Here is a 22,916-nt window from a genome sequence, read left to right on the forward strand (position 1 = left end):
ATACAGAATACAGAATACAGAATACAGAGCTTTATTTGTCATTCGGTACCGAGGTACCGAATGAAATTACATTTCCAGCAGTCACACAAAAAAAAAAGAACACAAGACACATGACCCCAACACAAACATCCATCACAGTGACTCCAAACACCCCCTCACTGTGATGGAGGCAACAAAACTTCCACTCTCCTACTTGTCAGGTGTCTTTTAAATGTTGTTATTGTACCTGCCTCAACTATTTACTCTGGCAGCTCAATCAAAATTTCATATCCTATCATACAAAGTCATACAAAATATCGCACAAAGTTACGATGAATGGAAGCTTTAGAAATGACAAAATTGCTGAAGTTAACATTCAGCACCATTTGCCACTGTATGACCACTTTATAATGAACCAAGCGTGCAAGTCATTTATTTATTATTTCTTGCTGCCCTTCCCAGTATTTTCTGACTAGATCACACATCAAGCTATAATCAATCATCGATGTAAGCATCACATTTATATATCTAACTATAATGATTAACTAAAGACTTTTTTTCCCTCATGCATTTAAGGGATAAGATTCAGACCTACAGTTGCATCATTTTATGACAATTGATAGAATGATAAACACATTAACTAAAATGGATATATACTGTAAATGTTGCAGTAGATTCCTGATGCCCGACCAGTTCCTGATTGAGAGAGTGGATACATGAGCACATGCCTGTTAATGTTGTTTGGAAGCTACAGAATGGAAACGAGCCCTTCGGCCCACCATGTCTGCACCGACCATTGATCAGCCATTCACAGTCCGTTATCCCAGTTTCCCAGCCACTACCTACACACGAGGGGCATTTTACAGAGGCCAATTAACATACTAACCTGCACATCTGAAAGGGGGAAGAAGAGGGGAAAAGGAACATTGAATGGAAATGGAATTAGAACATAGAAGAGGAGGAGAAGAGAAGGGAAGGAGGAGAAGGGGGATGGGGATAAAGGGGGAGGGAGAATAGGGGAAGGGGATAGAAGGGGAAAAGGAGAGGGGAGGGGGAAAGGAGGGGAGGGGGGTGGGAAAGGAGGGCAGGGAAAAAGTGGGGGTTGTGGGTTAGTTACCTAAAAATGGAGAAATCAATGTTCATTCCATTGGGTTGAACAAGTAGAATGTTACCCAGGCGGAATGTGAGGTGCTGTTCTTCCAGTTTGTGTGTGGCCTTAATCTGTCAATGGAGAAGGCCCAGGATATAAAGGCAGTATGGGAATGGTTAACAACCAGGAGATCCAGCAGGCCTTGGTGCGCCGAGAGAAAATGTTCAGTGAAACGGTTGCCTAGTCATGGCTTGGTCTTTCCGATATAAAGGAGGCTACATCAGGAGCAGCAAACAGTAGGTGAGGTTAGAAGTGGTGCACATGAACCTCTGTCTCACCTGGAAGGACTGCTCGGGTCCATGGATGGAATGTGAAGGAGGAGGCATAGGGACAGGTGTTCCATCTCCTGTGGTTGCAGGGGGAAATACCTGGAAAAGGGATGAGCCTCTGCAGAAAGTGGAATGGAGTGGGATGGGAAGATGTGACTGGTGGTGGGATCACATCAAAAGTGGCAGAAATGTCAGAGAATGGGCTGTTGAATGCGCAGGCTGGTGGGGTGAAATGTAAGCACCAGGAGAACTCTATTCTTTTTCTGACTGAGGGTAGGGGGAGTGAAAGCAGAATTATTAGACGCTAAGGATTCATGGGTGAGGTAGCCATCTATGACAGCAAGGGGGGGTGAAGCATTTAGTAAAGAAAGAGGACACCTCGGATGTCACTCGGGCAACAATGGGATGGCTGGTATTCGTGAGCTCACAAATTGCAAAATTCCTGTTCCTGTCTCCTGCTCTGTGCCCTGCCTTTCAGCCCTTGAACTGGGAATGTACATGTGTGCTGAGATACAAGAGACTGCAGATACTGGAATGGGAAATATAAAGTGCTGGAGGAACTCAGTGGGTCAGATAAATATCCGTGGAGGGAAATGGGCAGATGACGTTTCCTGTCCCACTTTGTTTTGTGTGGTGTTGGATTAGGATTAGATTTTTCTTACCTTTCGTCTTGGCCTAAAAGTGAAAAACAGTTTGTTAGTCAAGATGCAGGAAGAATCTTGTATCCAAAACTGACACGAATACTGTATCTTCTTTTGTAGCAGGATAAAACAACATGGGGAAAATGTTATTAATCACAAATATTCTCATTTTTGCAGAGTTTTAAACTAAACATTGACAGTCACTGTGCACTTAAAGATGCTGTGGTGGAAGAGGGACAGCAGCTTCTGGAACTCATTGAATCTCACAAATCAGGTGAGTTGCTGAAGCAAGTAAAGAAGTGAGAATTTACATTCCCATTTAATTTGGTGATAATATGTATGTACTTTGATAGTTTACCAAGACCAATTCTATGTTTTTGAACCTCTGTGGCAGATTAGAAAATCAGGTTTCACCCAACTTTTCATGGCATTTGTTTTTCCAGTCAGTTATTTATTTTACCTTTGTAACTTCACTGCTGGTATAACATATACTGAATAAACTTGTGTGGATGACACATAATTTGGATATTCATGAAGAGTTCATATGATGCAGAATGAAAGAGCTGTATGACACCTCTCCATCACTATTCAGAAGCCTACATTTTCATAATCTTTCAAATTTATCTGGATACATCAGAGAAGACCTGTATTGATTTCACAGCTGCTGCAGAATGGCTCCATCTGTTGCAGAATGAATTGCAGACAGCATTTCCCTGGAAAGTACAGGCTTATATACTTTTTCTCAATCAAGAAGAATAAAACTTGGACAGGGCACATAGCTCAAGACACCAGCAGGGCTGCCAATCAATTGTAACCTAACCCAATGACCAGGAAAGGAAAATGGTTTGGTTTATATTAAACAACAAAGATTCACAAAGAAACCGGATCTAGTGGTACAATGTTTTTCTGGTAACACTTATTTAAATTACATTTAGGTACTTGATCTATTTGACAGACAAGTGGATAGAGGCTGCTGGGCATGCACGGTGATGGCATGTAGTACATAATGCTTGTATTCACATCACTTAATCACCTGTACTATGCAGACATGGAGAATGGAGTATGCTTTGTACATTGGAGTAGGATTGAACAAGTTAAGAGATTGTGGCACGTCGTTAAACTTCTAATGTCAGGATTGCGAAGCGTCCATCTTCTAAGTAGTATCTTCTCTGCATTTTTCCCTAGTGATTACCCCCACATCTATTATCCTTCCTTGCTGGTAATGTCCTTGGGACCAGAGGTTATTTAATTCACAACCACTACAGAAAAAGACACCCTTAAATTAACTCCCTGAATAACCATCACCACTCTCCTTTCCACAATCCTCCAATCATTGCCTTAAATCACCTTCCCATCTGATTGCCAATCTAAGTTTCTCCCTTATACCCCTCCCAAGATCATAATCATCCTGCCAATCATCTCCAGCAACAATTGTCTTCGGCTCTTGTGATTCTCTTCCCTCACTGAGTTCAATTATTTCCGTATTTCTTTTGTAAGCTCCAATTTTCACGATGATGGGAGCTTATCAAGGGAAGAGAATGTAATAAGTGTTTTGGGGGCTTTTGTGTTATGGAATATCACTGCGTAAGGACCTTGAACAAAGTTTTGGGTGCACCCGTGTACATTATTGTTTCCAAGCTTTTGGTTTTCCCAGTGTTTTCGTTATTATTTTCACTGTATCTTGGTACACATGACAATAATAAGCTAATATCAATTAACAGGGGAATGTGCAGCTCATTCAAACTTAGATGTTGAACAAATAACCCAACATTGCAGAGCGAGAAGGTTTAAGTGAGGAAATATAAAAAGGTGGCAATTGAAGTTAGTATGTGTATGAAGTTGCAAGAATAACAACAAGGTTTTAACTTCAAGCTAATTTTATTGAGCACAAGGATGCAAGGTTACCGTCCAAGCCGCAGCTCGCGAACAAGATGACTCCTGCAGATACCGCACATGTGCAAGATAACTTCTTGCAGGAACGGCATATGCTAAAACCTGACATGGACTAACTGTGAATTCAGTGATTAATCTGCATCCCCTTTCCTTAACTCATGCTCCCTATCAAACTTGTCGTCGTCGTGGCTATCCCTCGAGGTCGAGGATGATGGTCTACGTTCCGTGCACAGAACAAAGACGCTTGTGCATGGGTTTGTTTAACGTGTACTTGATGTTGCATTCCAAGAAGCACGCGGTCCTTCACAAATCAATCGACTAATTCCAATGGCAAGGGAACCAAGACGATTGGAGCTGATAGATCTGTTGCAGCCTTCATCCGCCTTCACAACCTTTGAGTTCAAGATAACTTTGTCTGCCTGGTCCACTGTTGAGATCTTGTGGGTTCGATCGCTCTTAGTCTGGACCCTCATCCTCGACCTTATCGCCATGGGTGGCCTTATCAGAAGCTATTGCTTCCAACGGCATCGCTCTCGGAATCATGGGGGCAAGCAAGCCTCTTCACCACAACAAGGTGAACGATCCGAAGAAGTCTATCAAACTAAATATCAGGTGAAGTGGTAAATATATCAAGCCGTATACAAAATGCAGTTACTGCTAAAATAGGCGTACAAGGTATGAGGTTCTACATACTAAATAGTAAACACTATAGTCAAATAAATGTACACACAGTAAGACACAAACAAAGTCACAGCATAGGAAAGAAGTGAATTCAGTCTTGGTATGGACTAACTGAATTCAGTGTCTGATCTACAGTATGCACATGAAATCTCATCCAATATCTTTTGATGATGGCACCAACAAACAGCATATTTTGGTGAGGATAAAAAGGAGGCACAAATAGAGCTTTGGAAAAATCTCAGGGCAATAGTTTTGAAAAAGAAATGGAAGAATATGATTCCAAAACTGCGAGTTGAAGGAAACAAAGAATGAAGCAGTGAACTCGACTGCAGAAAGGTTTCATTGCAGAATGATGAACTTTGTGAAAGGCTGTAGAGAGATTGTTTAAGAAAATGGATGCACCCTGGTTGTGATCACAGACGATGCCAAATGCCTTGGGTTATTTAAGTATGGACTCTTGTTAAAAGATATCAAATACTTAAATTACCATTAATGAAGATAGTAGTGTACACTTAAATATAAAGCATTGATGCAGCCATGCACTCATTAATTGGGCAAGGAATGAGATTGGATGGGCTCTAAAATATTAGACATATAAAATGAACTTGTTATATGCTACACACAACCATCGCAGGAGTGGTTGAACCAGATATACCTCATAAGCTTTGAAAGGGCAAGTTATTGGCTGAATGAAACAATGAAAAGTAATATAATGTCCTACATTATGAGTTTGATGTATTGCCAACTGATTTTTAAAAATTAATTTTATTTATGACAATTATTTCTAAGACATAGATATTTAAGTGATCCTTCCATGAAAGAGCATATGAAACAAAACTTGACAGTATGGAATTTGAAGAGGTTGGAAACAGAAAAAGGAGGTTGTGATTATTTTCACAGCTGAGTGCAGACAGGGAGGAGACGGTGCTGAGCTATAGTGAGAAAAAGGAGATTAAATTGGGCAGGGCAATGAATTGCCTCAGTAGTAATGTGCTGCAGAATTAGATAATTGAAGAAAATGTTTTGCACAAAATGCAAAGGGATTTTAAGATTAAAATTCAAAGAAAAATTGCCACACTGTGAAATTAGATGGAATATCTCTATGATAAGAATTATTTAAAATAATTATGGAGGTTAAGAGAAAGAGCAATTACTGAGTTTTTAATTGCAATGATAGTTTATTTAGCTCTGTAAGATTTAATCTTTTTCATGTACCCTTTAGTTAGTCAATAAAAATAATAAATGGTATTGCTGAACAACGATAGAGGTAGACAGAATATTTTTCTCAAATAGAAAAATCAACTACTACCAGGCAGAGCTTTAAGGTGAGAAGGGCAAACTTCAAAGATGTGCAGGGCAACTTATTTTTATACAGAGGGTGGTGAGTAGCAGGAATGCACCGCTGGGGGTGGTGGTAGAAGCAGATAGGGTAGTGGCATTTAAAAGATTTTGGATAGGCGTATGGATATGCAGGCAGAGGAGGGAAATGGGTTATGTGCAGGTAGACAAGTGATGGTCTTAGCATCATGTTCAGCAGAGACTTTGTGGGCTGAAAGATATGTTCTTGTGCTGTACTATTCCATGTTCTATAACGGTGTCTTCTCGCACACAACACAAATAAAGCAGTATTCAAATTCATCTTGATATGGGCGGTACCATGGGACAGCTGGTAGAATTGCTGCCTCACAGCTCCAGAGACCCGGGTTCGATCCTGACCTCTGGTGCTGTCTGTACCACGTTTGCATGTTCTCCCTGTGACCGTGAGGGTTTCCTCTGGGTGCTTTGGTTTCTGCCCACATCCCAAAGACGTGCAGATTTGTAGGCTAATGGGCTTTGATAAATTGCCCCAAGTGTGTAGGGAGTACATGAGAAAGTGGCATAACATAGAACTTGTGTGAATGAATGATCAATAGCCAGCATGGACTCATTGGGCCAAGGGGCCTGCTTCGAGGCTGTATCTCTGAACTGTAATTCTGAACTCTCTAATTGTAAGACAGGATCAGAAGGCGACAACAATACTTTCCCGAATTCTGTGGTTAATTGGAAGTTAGAATAAATTTCTTGCAACTTAAAGAAACACACATGTACATCATGCTCATACTTATGGTTGGAGAAGCACACAATTAAATGAAGCACAGTAATAACTTTGCTCACATTTAATTAGTTACTGTTACTTTAACCTGCCTGTTGTGCAGCTGTCAGGACTTGGTATAATATTGGCTTTACATGCAACCTGATTTAATGTCAGTGAAATCAAAGGAGAGTAATATTTGACAAGATATAATTCCCAGCATTGCAGCTACCCCATAGTTTCTCCAGGACCCAGCACATTGATGCAGTCATTAAGAAAGCCCATCGATGCCTCTACTTCTTTCGAAGATTGAGGAGATTCAGTATGTCAATGAATACTCACTTGAACCAATACAGGTGTACAGTACAGAGCATATTGTCTGGTTGTACCATAGCCTAGTTTTGCAACTCAAATTCCCCGAAACCAAGGAAATTACAAAAACCAAAGATAGACACAAAATCCTGGAGTAACTCAGCGGGACAGGCAGCATCTCTGGAGAGAAGGGGTATTGTCCTCCCCACCTCCAAAGCGATCTATAGGAGGAGCTTCCACAAAAAGGCACCCAACATCATCAAGTATCCACACCACACTGGCCACACTCTCATTTCACTCCTGCCATTGGGAAGAAGGTGGAGGAGCCTGAAAACTGCAACGTCCAGGCTCAGGAACAACTTCTTCTCAACAACCATTAGGCTTTTGAACACTTTAAACTTCAACAAACTACATGCAGCCTTGATTGCACTGGGGGCTTTGGGCTTTGTTTTAGTTTTTGCACTGTGGCATTGGGAATGGCACCACGTTCAGCAGTGGCAGCCGCGCAAACACGTGATATATTTGGTCATCTCAGACTTGCATCAGTCAGTCAGCCACTCACTCTCCTGGATTTTATAGGGAGCAGGCTGACGAGGTTCAGGTGGCTAAACCAACATCAGCTCATTGGACCCAGCTGTTACCAACAATGCTGGGGATTGGCCTTTCCTGGCCTATCAGCCAGTTATCGGCATCAGAGTGGCATCCCAGACAGGGGGCGCTGTCATATGACTTTATTTTTTTTAATGTATTGAAGTACTTTTTGTTGTTTATTATGATATCTACTCTGGACTGTTTACAGACCAGTTGTGTTGCAGCAAGTAAGAATTTCATTAATCCGTTTTGGGACAGGTGTCATTTGAACATTCTAGACTCTTGAATAAATTATTGCTTCAGGATTGCAGAAACTGAACTACTTCGCTTCAAGGTTGTGCTAAAGGTTACAAAAAATCTAATTGCAAAAATCAGACAGTTCAAAACTGTATTTTACAATATATTCTGTATGAAACACGATTGGAGCTACAGTCTATTGCACTTGGTCCCTGCTGAGAACCAATTTGTGTTTAGCCCAGAACAGAAGATGGGAATGTTTTCTTCCAGCACCCAAATGTTTGTGATGGCTTTAAATTAATTTATTTTCGATAGTCACAACCTATTAAGCCAGCACAGCTTCTATCAATCTAAAACATTGTAGCGGACTTGATAGTGTAAGACCCCAAAGACCTGTCTTCAAGAGACTGAAATGCTCTTGATGCTGTATTGATTAGTATAGCAGGATGCCATTCAGAAGTTTGCATTGAAGCACATCACTGAAGCAGAACAGTGAACAAAATTATGTTAGTTTTCAACAGGAAACATCATTGTAGAAATAAGGAAGTGTTTGTAGTCAGTAGCATTGATGCCACACTTTCTGTAATTCTATAAATTTGTACTTAATTTACAAAAATGAGATGATGTTTTTTGTGAAAAATAGCCTGCTTACTTTTTGATGGCAGCAAGTTCAGAAATAGTGTTTTTCTGCAGATTTTTCATAGAGCTCGATTAAATATTCATGTGCGAATACAAATTACAAAATACTGTCACGGCTGTGACATTAGTTAGTTGAATATTATTAGCTTTTGTGCTGCAACTGATGTGTTCTGATATCTGGTTGCTTTGCTTTGAAGGATTGAAAGACATGCTACAGATTATTGCAAGTCAGTGGCAGGAACTACAGAGGCAAATCAAACGCCAGCACCGTTGGATTTTCCGAGCCCTGGACACAATCAAAGCAGAAATATTGGCAACTGATGTAACTGCACATGGTTTAGAAGGTACAGGGAATCCCAAGGTAAGTCAGTTCAATTTGTCAATTACATATTTAAAAAAATCTGAAAGACTTCAACTGTATAGCAGCTTGTTACTTTATAGCTGTCTTGCAAGACCAAAAGGTTGGAACATTTCAGAAATAGAAGCAAAGTTGCTACACAATTTACATGGAAAAAGACAAGCATAATCATTAACAATAGCTATTCCACACAACATAAGAATTGGATGTGAAAAAATTGAAGGATGCTGTTCAAAGGCTTTGCTGGCACAAGGTAATAGATCAAAATTGAACAATTTCAGACTTAGTTAATTAGTCATTATTTCTCCATAATCTTTCGGGTGCTTTATTTTATGATTTTGTACTTTGCACTTTATTGGATTTATTTTCCTTTATCTCTGACTGCTAGGAAAATAAGTTGACATGAGTTTAAAATAAGAATTTTAAAAAAAGTCTTTATGCCTTTAGTTGTTTTTGTTTATGTGCATAAATAGCAAAAGGTTAGCAGGGAAGTGGTTAAGAATGCAAATGGCATTTTGGTCTTTATTCGAAGGTTGGAGTTTAGAAATGGCGAAATCTTACAATACACAGGGTACTGGTGAAATCAAACATGGAATACTGTGCACAGTTTTGGTTCCCTTATTCAAGAAAGGATGTACTGGCTTTGAATACAGTCCAATAGAGGTTAAATCATGGTCAGGTGAGAATGATGAACACCGCCATGAGTGGCTGAAGAATGTGGCTAGATCTATGTTCATTGGAATCAAGAAGAATGAGGAGTGGTCCTATTGAAACATGTAAGATCCTAATGGAATATAAAGTAGATGTCAAGAGAATGGTGAATGGGAGGACAAAGGTACAAGATTAGGGGGCAGTCATTTAAAGTTGAAGTTTAATTTAGAGATACATTGCGGAAACTTGTCCTGCAAGCCTCCTTTAAATTTTACCACTCTCATCTTAAAGCTATGCCCTCTAAAATTATGTATCTGAAGGTATGGAAGGTCAATTTTTAAAAAGCAGTAACTATTTCTCTTCTTGTCTTTTTTTAGCAGTGATGGCTGAAGTCAGCAAAACCATTAAATATTAAAATATTAAGCAATAAGGCTTTACTAATTTCAGTTTTATATTGTGTTCTGAAGCATTCCACTAGTTTTGTGATCACTTCTCATGTTGAGAAAATGAAATTATAATTGCAACAGACTGTTCTGACAATAAGCCCTATTATCTTGGTTATATAATTGCTCAAAGCTTTTATTAAAGATGTTAATATTTCTATTTCTGTCATATTTGTTGCTATTAATCTGCACTTCATTTATCATTGTTGATGATCCACTTGTTCTTCACGCTTCTAACCAAAATGTTACCAGTCACTTTGTTGACTATGATACCGATCTTGTCAGGTCAGTTCCTCTTGATTCACAGCCCTCTCTATGAAAAAATGATTCCTCGTCCCAATTGGGAATCACACACCTCTTATTTTGACTTTCAGTTCCAGATTTTCTAATTCCTGGAAACAGTCTTCCGGCGTCTACCTGGACAAACCTCATGAAACTCAAAACACAAGGAAATGCAGACCTGAAATCTTGAGTGAATCACAATGTGCTGGAGTAACTCAACGAGTCCCTGACCCGCTGAATTACTCCAGCACTTTGTGATACATTCACATTAAATTCTATGTATTTCCGCACAATTGTTTTTTTTCTTTAACCCTCTGGGAAGTATTAGTCGAGTTTCCCCTTAGGACATTCCGCTCTTGCCAGAAATTAGTCTAGTGACCCTTTGTGTAGGAAGGAACTGCAGATGCTGGTTTAAACCGAAGATAGACACAAAATGCTAGAGTAACTCGTCTCTGCCTGTCCCACTGAGTTACCCCAGCATCTTGTGTCTATCTAGTGAACTTTTGTTGTATGTTCTTCATTACACGTTCTCTCTTCTCTGCTCTTCTATCTGTTTGAATTAGAAGTTAAGTTCCATTTAATGAGATAGATTTTACAGAGGCTGCGAGTGATTTCCTTCCTTTCATCTATCTGCTCAGCCTTCTTTGTTAACTCTAAACAGGGATCAAATATTAACGTGCCAGGATATTCAGACACCGCTACTCAGTTATTTTAATTGCCCTCTATGGAAATATATCTCCCAATTATTTGTTGGCTCTCTATTATAACAAATACAAATTTGTGGCTTGAAAATTAGACATTGTTGAAAGGTTTATATTGGAAAGGCCGTTTAAAAAAGAAAAGTTTAACAGAAAATAATTCACCCAGAGCCAAAACGGTAAATTGACTGCAAGAGTTGTGAAGTACCAGAAATATATAACATTATAGAACATAGAAAAGTACAGCACAGGAACTGGCCCTTCGGCCCGCAATGTTTCTGCTGAACATGATGCCTTGTTGATGTCGTGAAGCACAATGATCTTTGAGTTTAAGATTAAATTATTTTAGAAATATGGTAGGGATATAGATACTTTATGATGCGATGGAATCTATAATTCTTTGGAGGAACAACTTCTGATTCATTGTTGCATTGGCCACTGCTGTTAGCTGAGCGTTGTTTGCCTTGAATGAAGATGATGATTCCAGATTTTAGCCTTGTACTTCCTTCATTCAACAGCTATGCAGAAGAAAATACAGATGCTAGAGGGCCCCTGCTCTGAAATCTATGCAACATCTTTGGCGTTGAAATGATGTCATGGAAGTGTGGCATGGGATGTCTGGTCAAGATTCTTGTTGCACAGTGGGAGCAATGCAAACCTATTCACAATATCTGAGTTAGTAGACTTTAAAAATAGCTGAAATAACAATTTCAAATTAAAGCAATAAATATTTTTGAACTGATGTTACCCAATGGGTTGATTTTTGTTTTAGAAAAAACTGCCTGCATTCAGCTACTTCAGAGGTAGGATCATCCCAGTATTATATGGTTCTGACATTGGTCCAGGCTGGGCTAAATTACATATGTTGGGATACCAGAATGGGGATTCCTAACATGGAGATTGGGAAGAAAAATTCACTCCGTTAACTTTTTACTGTAATTTTAATGTTTGAGTTTCTTATTAGTATTTTAATCTATTAATTAATTTATTTTGAATTTACCATTTTAAAATTTATTTCCAAGAGTTTTTATGTTTTTTTAATATCCTGTGTATCAGAGGTATTTCAAAACTCTTAGACTCACAGATGTTGACATAGAACATGGAACACAGAACATTCAGCACAGAAACGGGCCCTTATAACTATGCTCTCCAGTGTTGGACATTTCCACCCTGCAAAAAAGGTTCTGACCATCCTCCCAATATATGCCTCTCATACATGAGGCTAACTGGCCTACAGGTCCCTGGATTCTCTCTACTTCCCTTCTTAAACAAAGGAACAACATTGACCACATTCCAGACCTCCAGGAACTTGTCAGTGTCTAGAGAAGAGACAAAGATTCTCGTTAATGCCCCCACAATCTCCTCTCTTGTCCCTGTCAATAACACAGGATAGATCCCATCAGACCCTGGGGACTTATCCACAATGCTCTTGAAGAGCTTCAGCACAACCTCCTTCCTGATCTCTCACTGTCATAGCATATTTGTATTCTCCACACTGATCTTGCTGTCCTCCAAGTCCTTATCCTCAGTGAATACAGGCGCAAAATGCTCATTAGAACCTCACCTACATCCTCTGACTCAAGCATAGTTTCCCTCCTTTATCCTTGAGCGGTCCTACCTTCTGGTCACCCTCTTGTTTTTAACATATGTGACAAGAGACAAGGTCCTGTCCCAAACATTGTATCCTGTCAAAGACTATTGGGGTAATCCAGAACTGAAGCTTTAGTGGTATGCTGGCTATGTCCCAGGCCTCAGTCTGCCTCCACAAACCACTCTAGGGCAATTAGTCTCTCTTATCTGTACCAGATTAGTGGCAAGGGAAGAACATGGCCGTCAGGTGCAGGGAGTGTGCCAAATAGAGCATAATTTGGTCCAATATAATTTCCAAATTCAGAATTAGTTTGTCTATAGAATTAATAACAGTATTTACAGGGCCACTTGGAAGGGAAGGTGAAGCATTCTTCTAAATGGTTGTCTTTCCCTTTCTCCCTAAACCATAGATTACATTAATTGCTGTAATCACTCACCACTTCATCATGATTTAGCTTCTTCCTCTATTCTGTCACGTTTTGCTCTGATAAGGGAAATGTAACAATGTTTTCGCTATTACCCTTAAATCTGCCAAAGATTTTGTGAAACAAATCCATCTTCCAAACAAACATTCAGCTGACATACTAATGATTATAATTTAATGGCAATAGAGGAACCCATGCAAAATTTATTGATACTTCTTAATGTTTTCATAACCGAAGATATAATTGTGTCTTTAAACAACCCCTACAATCTATTGTTTAAATGTGAGTAGTTAATTTTATTTAAAAAAATCTTTAACTATCACAAATCATAATTTACAAAATTAATCAAAAGTTGTCTCCATTATCTGGTTAGTTGTGGAAAATTAACAGAATGATAGGGCATCACTGCTATTTATTTCTGTGAACAATTTTTGGAGGATGGGAAATTGGATCCGTAATACGTGCCATTTATGGGCCAAAGTGGCATTTCATACAGATACATATGCACACACACCTCAGTTAACAATCATGAGAGTTATGGAGAATTGTCTGATCATGTTGATTTGACTCCACATTTTGGAGTTCAACACTCCAAGAACACTCTCATAGAGCTATAACATCTTGCAGCATGGAAACAGGCCATTTCGACCACAAATCAAACATCAAGCATCTTTAAAAGAATTAATAGAATTTTCCTCTCATACCTTCATCAATTCTTACTACCGCCACTTTACCAGTTCTCCTGCCATCCACTTACACATGGCACAATTCACAGTCATCAGTTAACTCCTTTGATGGGCTGATCCAGAAGATTATAATGCACAGGATTAACAGTGGTTTGGTAATATGGATTTAAAACTATTTTACTCATAGAAGACAGAGGGTGATGCTGGAAGAATGTTATTCTAGCTGGAGGACTGTGACCAATGGAGTTCCGCAGGAATCTGTGCTGGGACCTCTGTTGTTTGTGATATAGGGTTGGTTAATAAGTTTGCAGATAATGCCAAGTTTGCTGGAGTTGCAGACTGTAAGTAAGGCTGCACAGTGCACAGCGGGATATAGATCAGCTACAGAAATCAGCATAGAAAGACAAAGTTTCATAAGTGATAGGAGCAGAAATAGGCCATTCGGCCCATCAAGTCTACTCCACCATTCAATCATGGTTGATCTATCTTAACCTATTCTGCCTTCTCCCCATAACCCCTGATGCTCATACTAATCAAAAATCTATCTTTGCCTCAAAAATATCCATTGGTGGTCTCCACAACCTTCTGTAGCAATGAATTCCACAGATTCACCACCCTCTGACTAAAGAAATTCCTCCTCATCTACTTCGTAAAGGGGCGTCCTTTAATTCTGAGGCTATGACCTCTGGTCCTGGACTCTCCCACTGGTGGAAACATCCTCTCCATATCCACGATATTCAGGCTTGTGTGAGGCATAGATAGGGTAGACAGTTAGATTCTTTTTCTTGGGATGGAAATGCCAAAAGCTAGAAGGTATAGCTGTAAGGTGGAAAGATTTAAATGAGATATATTGGGCGTTATTTTTTACACAGAGGTTGCTGGGTGGCTGGAATGGATTGCTGAGGGTGGTGGTGGAGGCAAATACAATAGAGGTCTTTAAGACACTTTTAGATGGGTACTTGAACAAGGGAATGGGGGGATATGGATCATATGCAGATGAAATTAGTTTATATTGGCATCATGTTCGGCACAGACATTGTGGGCCAAAGGGCCGTTTTTGTCCTGTACTGATCTATGTTCTAACCATCCTGTTAATTTGTTCAACTGAACACACATGAACTCGAAAGTTAGTTTATTTTAGTGTAGTTCAGTTTAGAGATACAGCATGGAAACAGGCCCTTTGGCTAACCGAGTCCGCGCCGACCAGCGATTTTCGCACACTAACACTATCCTACACACACTAGGGTCAATTTATATTTATACCGCCAATTAGCCTATAAACCTGTTCGTCTTGCGAGTGTGGGAGGAAACCAAGCTTCCAGGAGAAAACCCATGCAGGTCACAGGGAGAACATACAAACTCTATACAGGCAGGACCTGTAGTCAGGATCAAACCCAGGCCTCTGACACTGTAAAGCAGTAACTGTGCCACCTTAACTAACTCAAACTTTAGTTGGCAGTTTCTCACAACCCTTTGGGTTAAGAAACGCTTTCACATTACAGTTGTAAATGGATGCTCTTCTCAGACTATCCCATGAGAGAAAACATCCTTCCAGCATTTATTCTTTCAGGGCCCAATGAATCTTATCTTTGGATAGGATCATCACTCATTCTTCTGAACTCTGCTGGGTGCAGAACCAATCTTTTTTATCAACTTTCCTTATTAAATAATTCCTTCAAATCAGGATCATTTTAGTGAACATTCTCTGAACTGCCTTCAATGAAAATCAGTTTAATTCAGTTTATTGTCACAGAAACTGAAGTACTGCGAAAGGCTTTTGTTGCGTTCTAAACAGTCAGTGGAAAGACTTTACATGATTACCATCGAGCCATCCACAGTGTATAGATACATGATAAGGAGACTAACATTCAGTGCAATAAAAAGTCTAGCAAAGTCTGATTGAAAATAGTCCGAGGGTCTCCATTGAGGTCGGTAGTATCTCAGGACCACTCTCCATTTGTCTGTGGGATGGTTCAGTTGCCTGATAACAACTGGGAAGAAACTGTCCCTGAAACTGGTTTCCCGAGTACATTGCACGGTTGTAGTAGGAATTTCACAATTGAATATTACAACCCCTTTTAATATGAAAGCTAACATTCCATTAACTTTCTTGACTACCAGCTGCACCAATGTACCAGCTTAATGTGTTTCATGTACAAGATCCCACAATTCCTTTGTGCTGCATGTCCTTCTGTTTCTTATTCTTTCTTGCATTAAACTTCATTTGCCATCTTTTTAACTACTCATGTGACCTATTGATCTTTTTCTATGTACTGTCGTTATCCTCCTCACAGCTTACCTATCCCCCTCCTTTCTTAGCATTTACAAATGGCTACATTAAATTTGTTTCTAAGTTATTATAACATATTGTAAACAGCTGCATGTTCTGTGTCACAGTGGTGCAACGATAAAGCTGCTGCCTTACAGCGCCAGAGACTCGGGTTCGATCCTGACTACTGGTGCTGCCTGTGTGGAGTTTGTAAGTTCACCCTGTGACCTCATTTATCTCTGGGTCATCCAGTTTCCCCCCACATCCCAAAGACATGCGGATTTGTCAGTTACTTTGCAAATTGCCCCGAATGCGTAGGATGTGAAAATCGGATAACATACACCTAGTGTAGGGATGATCAATGGTCGTCATGGAATCGGTGGGCCGAAGGGCCTGTTCCACACTGTATTTCGAAACAAAACTAAACATCCCACTGCTTACAGTTTGCCAGCCTGAAAATTATCCTCTTATGTTTCCTCACTGTTTCCTGCTGGATAGCCAGTCCTCGAATATATTACTTCCAATTACATGAGGTGTGACCTTGTGAAGTAGCCCTCTGTGTGGTGCTTTGTTTAATGTCTTTAATATAAATAACAAATCCACTGGTTCCCCTCCATTCATGCTAATCCATACTCCGTCACTGAACCCTAAACAACTTGCCTGACATAATTTCCCCTTTGTGAGGTCAGGTTGACTCCACTTGATTGGATTATGAATTTCCAAGTGTTCCTTTTGATATTTTTCCAATAGAAGACATTGTGCTAAAGAAATGATTACTGTCTGTTGTTTGCCGGTTTGAATAAGGGATCACTACTTCAATGTAAAAACTCCAAACCAAATTTAAGTGAAATCAGACCACATTGCAAAAAAAAAGAAATACTTGTCTTTTGCCTTTTTAATTACTCCAAGAAATTGCAACTTCTGTAGGTGCAGTGTGGCTGGTTGAAGCCAAGGAGTTTCCATGGTTCAGCTACATCGTCAACTCTTGTGGTACAGTTCTTCACTTGAAGTCTGCACTCTCCTGTGTTTGATGGGCAGCAATGATTCCTGGTTCAGATTAAATTTCTGCATGACAGTCTGAACATTTTACACTTTGCACCTGCCTTTTCTGTGACCGAGCATAGCTTTAAGTAAAACAGGCTGGCTTTAATTGGCACGAGCAAATTATGACATTGGCCCCCTGCTAATGTGTGCAGCCAATCAAACATGCAGTAGGTGCTGGCTGCAAGGATAAATCATTATAATAAACTGACAACCCACAACTGGTGTACTACCTACCTACCTTACATCAAGGGGAGCTGGTTAATTGCCTATCATTCTCTGTGCCTATATTTGGAAGCTTTCCAATTTAGCAAGCCCTGCTTAATGTTATAAGTTTACAGTAAATTATATTTTCATGCTTAAGAATGTTAGTTCTTTCCAGAATTTTTTGAATAAGTGACATCCTTGGCAGAATCAAAATCAAATATCTCCATTTATTGATTTTAAGTATACAACTTGCAACTGGCGGAAAATCATTTCTGTAATGTACAAAATTGAAGGTTTGGATTTTGGCCTGACCCTCTAGTGGGCATGGTAATGGTGGAAGACGATAAAATAGACTGCAGGAAATCAAAGACATTTCTCTTTTGTGAGCTTTGCTTGTGATTATCATGCTATGAAGTGAAGCCAAGTGTTAATGCAACACTGGAGTGATAAAAACTTTGATAAATGTAGGCCTTTGAGTTCATTACAGCAAGTAAAGGCCAACTTTAAGGCAACAAAATAATGACTTCAAAACGTCTTTAAATCATGTCAGATTCATGAACTAACATCAAATTAGCAACTGCAGCACCTGAGGGTACAATGAACAGGATACAATGAAACATAAAATGTGATGTTCTCAGAAAAGACCATTTTTAGAGAAACTGGATTTAATGGAAATGACTATAAATCCTCGTCTCTCGCATTATACTAAAGGTTGGTGCTTATACTGCACAACCACATTCCATAATAATTTGCAGGTCCTTTCTTGCTTCAAATTGTGGATTGAATCAATACTTCTTTTGAAGCCATTTGTTTTGATTGTGTTGCATAAGAAAACTAGAGTTCATCAAAACACTTGCTTTTACTGAATCTGTCACAACCTTGGGATTTCCCCGAATTGTATTTAATGCAAAGGAATTTAAAAAATATATATATTTACCACAGCAGATGTGCCTACTCTGGTTCTTCATCAGATTCCAAAACTGAATACAAAATCTTATATTTTTGTAACGATATGGACTGATACCATTTGGCTTCTCAGGTTAATGTTGATTCTTAGAGCAATCCTGTCAATTCAATTGCCCCATCCTTTCCCTTCACTTCTTTCTAACATCACGCATGTCCATTAACCTACTTAATTCTCCCACCAGCCACCTTCACTGGGTTAACTTACAGTGGGCACCTAATCTTTTATTTATTTATTTACTTATTAATCAAAAAAACTTTATTCAAGAAATAAATATATACAAAACATGTTCCTTCCAAAACTCCATCCGACATTCTCGGAGGCTATACATACATTCAATACATACATTCAATACACCAATTACACAAAATTACCCCCCACCCTTGCCACTCATGTGGCCCACTGGCGTGGAATCCCTTCCCTTATTTTGAGGGGCGTCTCCACCACACCCCGCCCCCCATGTCCGGCAGCGGAAGGACCCTAGATTGTGGCCCTCCCCCACAGAGCCTTGGCATTGGCTGCACCGAGCTTCAGTGCGTCCCTCCTGCAGTCTGCAGCGGGCCAGTCGGTAACATTCCCCGAAGGACATCTCGCTCCGCTGGGAGGTCAACAAAGGTCGGGCAGACCAAAGAACGTCTTTCACCAAGTTGATGACCTTCCAGCAGCACTCGGTGTCAGTCTCTGAATGGCCCCTGGGAACAGTCCGTAAATCACAGAGTCCTCTGTGACGGAGCTGTTCGGAATAAATCGTGCCAGGGACGTTTGCAGACCTCTCCAGACACTCTTTGCAAATCCACACTCTGCAAAGAGTGGGCAACTGTCTCCTCTCCATAGCAGCCGTCCCGAGGGCAGCGTGTGCTGGTAGTGAGGTTCCGGCGGTGCAGGAAGGATCTGACTAGGAGGGCTCCCCACACCGCCAGCCAAGCCAGGTCTTGGTGCTTGTTGGTGAGTTCTGGCGATGAGGTATTTTGCCAGACAAGCTGGGCAGTCTGCTCTGGGAACCACGCCACAGGGCCCATGGAGTCATTTCCCTGCAGTGCCTGCAGGACGTTCCGTGCTGACCACTGCCCGATGGACTTGTGGTCAAAGGTGTTGGTCCGGAAGAACCTTTCCACGAATGACAGATGTTGCGGCAATGTCCAGCTGACTGGCACATTGCATAGCATCTGCGCCAGGCCCATCCTTCGCATCACCAGGGACAGGTAGAACCTCAGCAGGTAGTGGCACTTGGTGCCCACGTGCCTTGGCTCTACCCTCCGCCTGATGCAGCCACACACGAAGGTGGCCATCAGGATGAGGGCGACGTTGGGCACGCTTTTACCCCCGTTGTCTGTCGACTTGTGCATTGTGGCCCGCCGTACCCGGTCCATCCTCGACCCCCAGATGAAGCGGAAGACGGCCCGGGTGATCCCTGAGGCGGAGGAGGGAGGACAGGCCACAGTTGTGCCAAGTACAGCAACCCCGAGAGCACCTTACACCTGATGACCAGATTTTTCCCCGTGATAGAGAGAGAGTGCTGCTTCCACAACTCCAGTTTCTTCCCCACCCTGGTTATCCGCTCCAGCCAATTCTTGTCACACGCCTCAGCCCCCCCCTGAACCAGATCCCCAGCACCTTCAAGAAGTCAGGCTTGATGGTGAATGGAATGGAAGATCGGTCGGGCCAGTTGCCAAAGAGCATGGCCTCGCTCTTCCTGCGGTTTACCCTGGTCCCCGTGACCGACTCACATTGGTCGCAGACACTAATTAATCTGCGGAATGACCCTAGATCCGAGCAGAAGACGGCGACATTGTCCATGTACAGGGAGGTTTTGACCTGAGTGCCCCCACTGCCTGGCAATGTAACTCCTCTTATGCTCACGTCCTTCCTGATGGACTCGGCAAAGGGTTCAATATAACAGACGAACAAGACAGGGGAGAGAGGGCAACCCTGCCTGGCTCCAGACCTGACGGGGAAGCTGTCTGATTCCCACCCTTTGATTTGGATTGCACTACAGATATCGGTGTAGAGCAGTTGGATCCAATTCCTGATTCCCTCCCCAAAGCCCATTTTGTAGAGTACGTCCCTCATGTACGTGTGTGATATCCTGTTGAAGGCCTTCTCCTGGTCCAAGCTGACCAGGCAGGCATCCACCTGTCTGTCCTGTATGTAGGCAATGGTCTACTGAGTTACACTAACACTTTGTGTCATCTTTTGTAAATCAGTAGACCTTTGGGATGTGGGAGGAAGCCACAGCACCCGATGGAAACCCACACAGCAAAGGGAGAATGTGTAAACTCCACACTGGGTGTCATAATCAAACTGGTCATTGAATATAGAATCATAGATTTGTACAGGAGGGAAATGGGTCCTTCAGCCTACCTTGTCCATGCTGATCAAGGTGACATTTTGGGCTACTATTTGCCTGCATTTGGCCTATAGCTCTCTAAATGTTTCCTATCCCCGTATCTGTTCAAAAGTCCGAATTGTATCTGCTTCTGTAGCTTCTTCTGGTAGCTCATTCCAGATATGAACTACCCTCTGAGTGAAAAAGTTGCCCTTCTGTCACATTAAGCCCTTTTAAAAAAAATCCCACATCTAGGGAAAAAGAGTGACTCACCTTATCCCTGCATCTCATTATCTTGTACACATCAATAGGTTCAGGCCTCAGCTTCCTATGCTCCAAAGAAAACAATCCCAGCATGTCCAATCTCTCCCAGATCTTCAATCCCCTCAAAAATCTGACACTTTTCATGCAACCATTTTTGCCTATTCATGTAAATAATTTTGGGTACCTATACCCGGTTATTTTGCAGGCAAGACTCCATGACTTTTCTGCTTTTGGTTCTTCCCAAAATAAGCTTATTTACCGAAACCATTCTATGCAATGGTGAATTGACTCTGATGTCTTTGTTTATTGCATGTCTCCAACTATCACAGCTAACATTCATTGTCATTGATGTTCCAGTCACATATTTTCTTGCAGTTTACTCAGGTTGCTCAGTGGCAGTTATGGTTGAACACAGATGATTTACTCTAAACTCTCCAATATATCCAACGTGTACTTAAAAAACATGCTGTGTTTGTCATACAACATTCCATCAAGTAAACTGTATTTGAACATTTGTGGCTCCAGAGAAATTGGCTTTAAGCATAAAAGCTTTTGTGTACATTTGAAATATATATCTGCATTCTTGAATAGAATCAGCGGGACAAGGAATTTAAACAAATTTGTTCCTTTAAAAAAAAATAATTTACAAAAAGGAATTATAACAAAAAAAACAGGGAGAAGCCTGACTTGAGAAAGAAATGATTCCTCATTTAATGGCCAAGTGAAAAAGTTACCAGAGTGAAGAATTGAAGCTACTTGAATGGTTGCTCAATGAGACAATTTTCCAGCTCTTGCAGGTTACCAAAGTCATATTTGCTTCATGGTGAAATGAAATGCCTATTGCTTGGAGACAAAAGAAGCCTTCAGAAACAAATTCTTATTAAAAAAAAGTGTTGCTCTCTGTGCAAGTGACAAATTTGTTCTTTGAAACTACCTGGTTTCCAACAGTGATGTGATTTGACCTGCAAAACCAATATGACATTGCCGTCATGGATTGCAAAACCATATGCATTGGAAAAATGTTTGTCTTGTCTGGGTAACCAGGTCCATTGTGGGAAAAATGAAGATAAGGTGGCCACAGGTTAAAGGGTCATCTTTCCCTGAGACAATATTGGAGTCTCTACTATGATGCCAGTCACTGCATCAACAATGCCTCTGCATTCTATACTGAAGAAGTATATTCAGTCTGAGGAAGGGTCCTGAACTGAAACAAAATCCATTCCCTCCATAGATGCTGCCTGACCCATTGAATTCCTCCATGAGTTTGTGCTTCGTTCATCTATTAGTTTAGTTTAGAGATATAGCATAGGAACAGGCCGTTTGGCCCACTGAATGCATGCTAATCATTGATTACCCCTTCACACTAATTCTATGTTATCCCACTTTCTCATCCACTCCTTACACACGAAAGGCAATTTACAGAGGCCAATTAACCTACAAACTCACGCGTCTTTTGGAAGTGGGAGGAAATTCGTAGCATCCAGAGGAATCCCAAACGACCATAGGAAGAACATGCAAACTCCACACATACAGCATCTGAGGTCAGGATCACACCCAGGTCTCTGGAGCTGTGAGGTGCAGCTCTACCAGCTGTGCCGCAGTACCATCCTTGCACTACTGTTCCTTGTTTCTCCTCTGCAGTCTATGTTTGTTGCCTTGTTTCTTTCTTTGTGATGGTGGTGAGGCATGGGGATATGGGAATACAGAGAGTAAGAGGAGGGCCCGACCACAGCAATGATTTAACCAGTTGCCGTCTCTGATTGCTCCAATACCCAACCATCTCTGGGACATGGCAGATGTTCTTCCCTGCGACCATCCCTCCACTGTTCAAACAGTACACTTCAAGTCCATTATTGAAGCTACAACTCCCAATGAAAATTGCTTGGTGAGCTTCCATCATGCCAAGAGATTGTCATGTAAGTTCTTAATTCTCAGGCAACACTTGGAATTGATGCTGTTCCTGTGCACAAAGGGCCTAGATTATCAACACTTGATGCCACATTTTTAAGGTGAGAGGGATAAAGTATGTGCAGGACAAGTTTTTATACAGAGGGTGGTAAGTGCCCGGAACGTGCTGCCTGCAGTAGTTTAGTTTAGTACAGTGACATTTAAAAGACTTTTGGATAGGCATATGAATATGCAGAGAATGGAGAGATATGGGTTATGTGCAGGTAGATAAGTGATCATCTTTGCATCATGTTCAGCACAAACTTTGAGGGCTGAAGGGCCTGTTCTTGTGCTGTACTGTT

The 22,916-nt window shown here is 40.9% G+C and overlaps 1 protein-coding gene across 2 annotated transcripts in view; it reads left to right on the forward strand.

The window, feature by feature from the left end:
• The window catches only part of akap6 (A kinase (PRKA) anchor protein 6), a 291,928-nt gene that overhangs the window by 117,600 nt on the left and 151,412 nt on the right, over positions 1-22,916 (forward strand). For both annotated transcript variants that reach the window (XM_078406526.1, XM_078406527.1), the window contains exons 8-9: positions 2,217-2,313; positions 8,661-8,824. In XM_078406526.1, the coding sequence (XP_078262652.1) occupies positions 2,217-2,313; positions 8,661-8,824 (261 nt within the window). The remainder of the gene's footprint in view (positions 1-2,216; positions 2,314-8,660; positions 8,825-22,916) is intronic.

This window comes from Rhinoraja longicauda, chromosome 10, assembly GCF_053455715.1.
Source record: "Rhinoraja longicauda isolate Sanriku21f chromosome 10, sRhiLon1.1, whole genome shotgun sequence".
NCBI classification, from domain to species: Eukaryota; Metazoa; Chordata; class Chondrichthyes; order Rajiformes; family Arhynchobatidae; genus Rhinoraja; species Rhinoraja longicauda.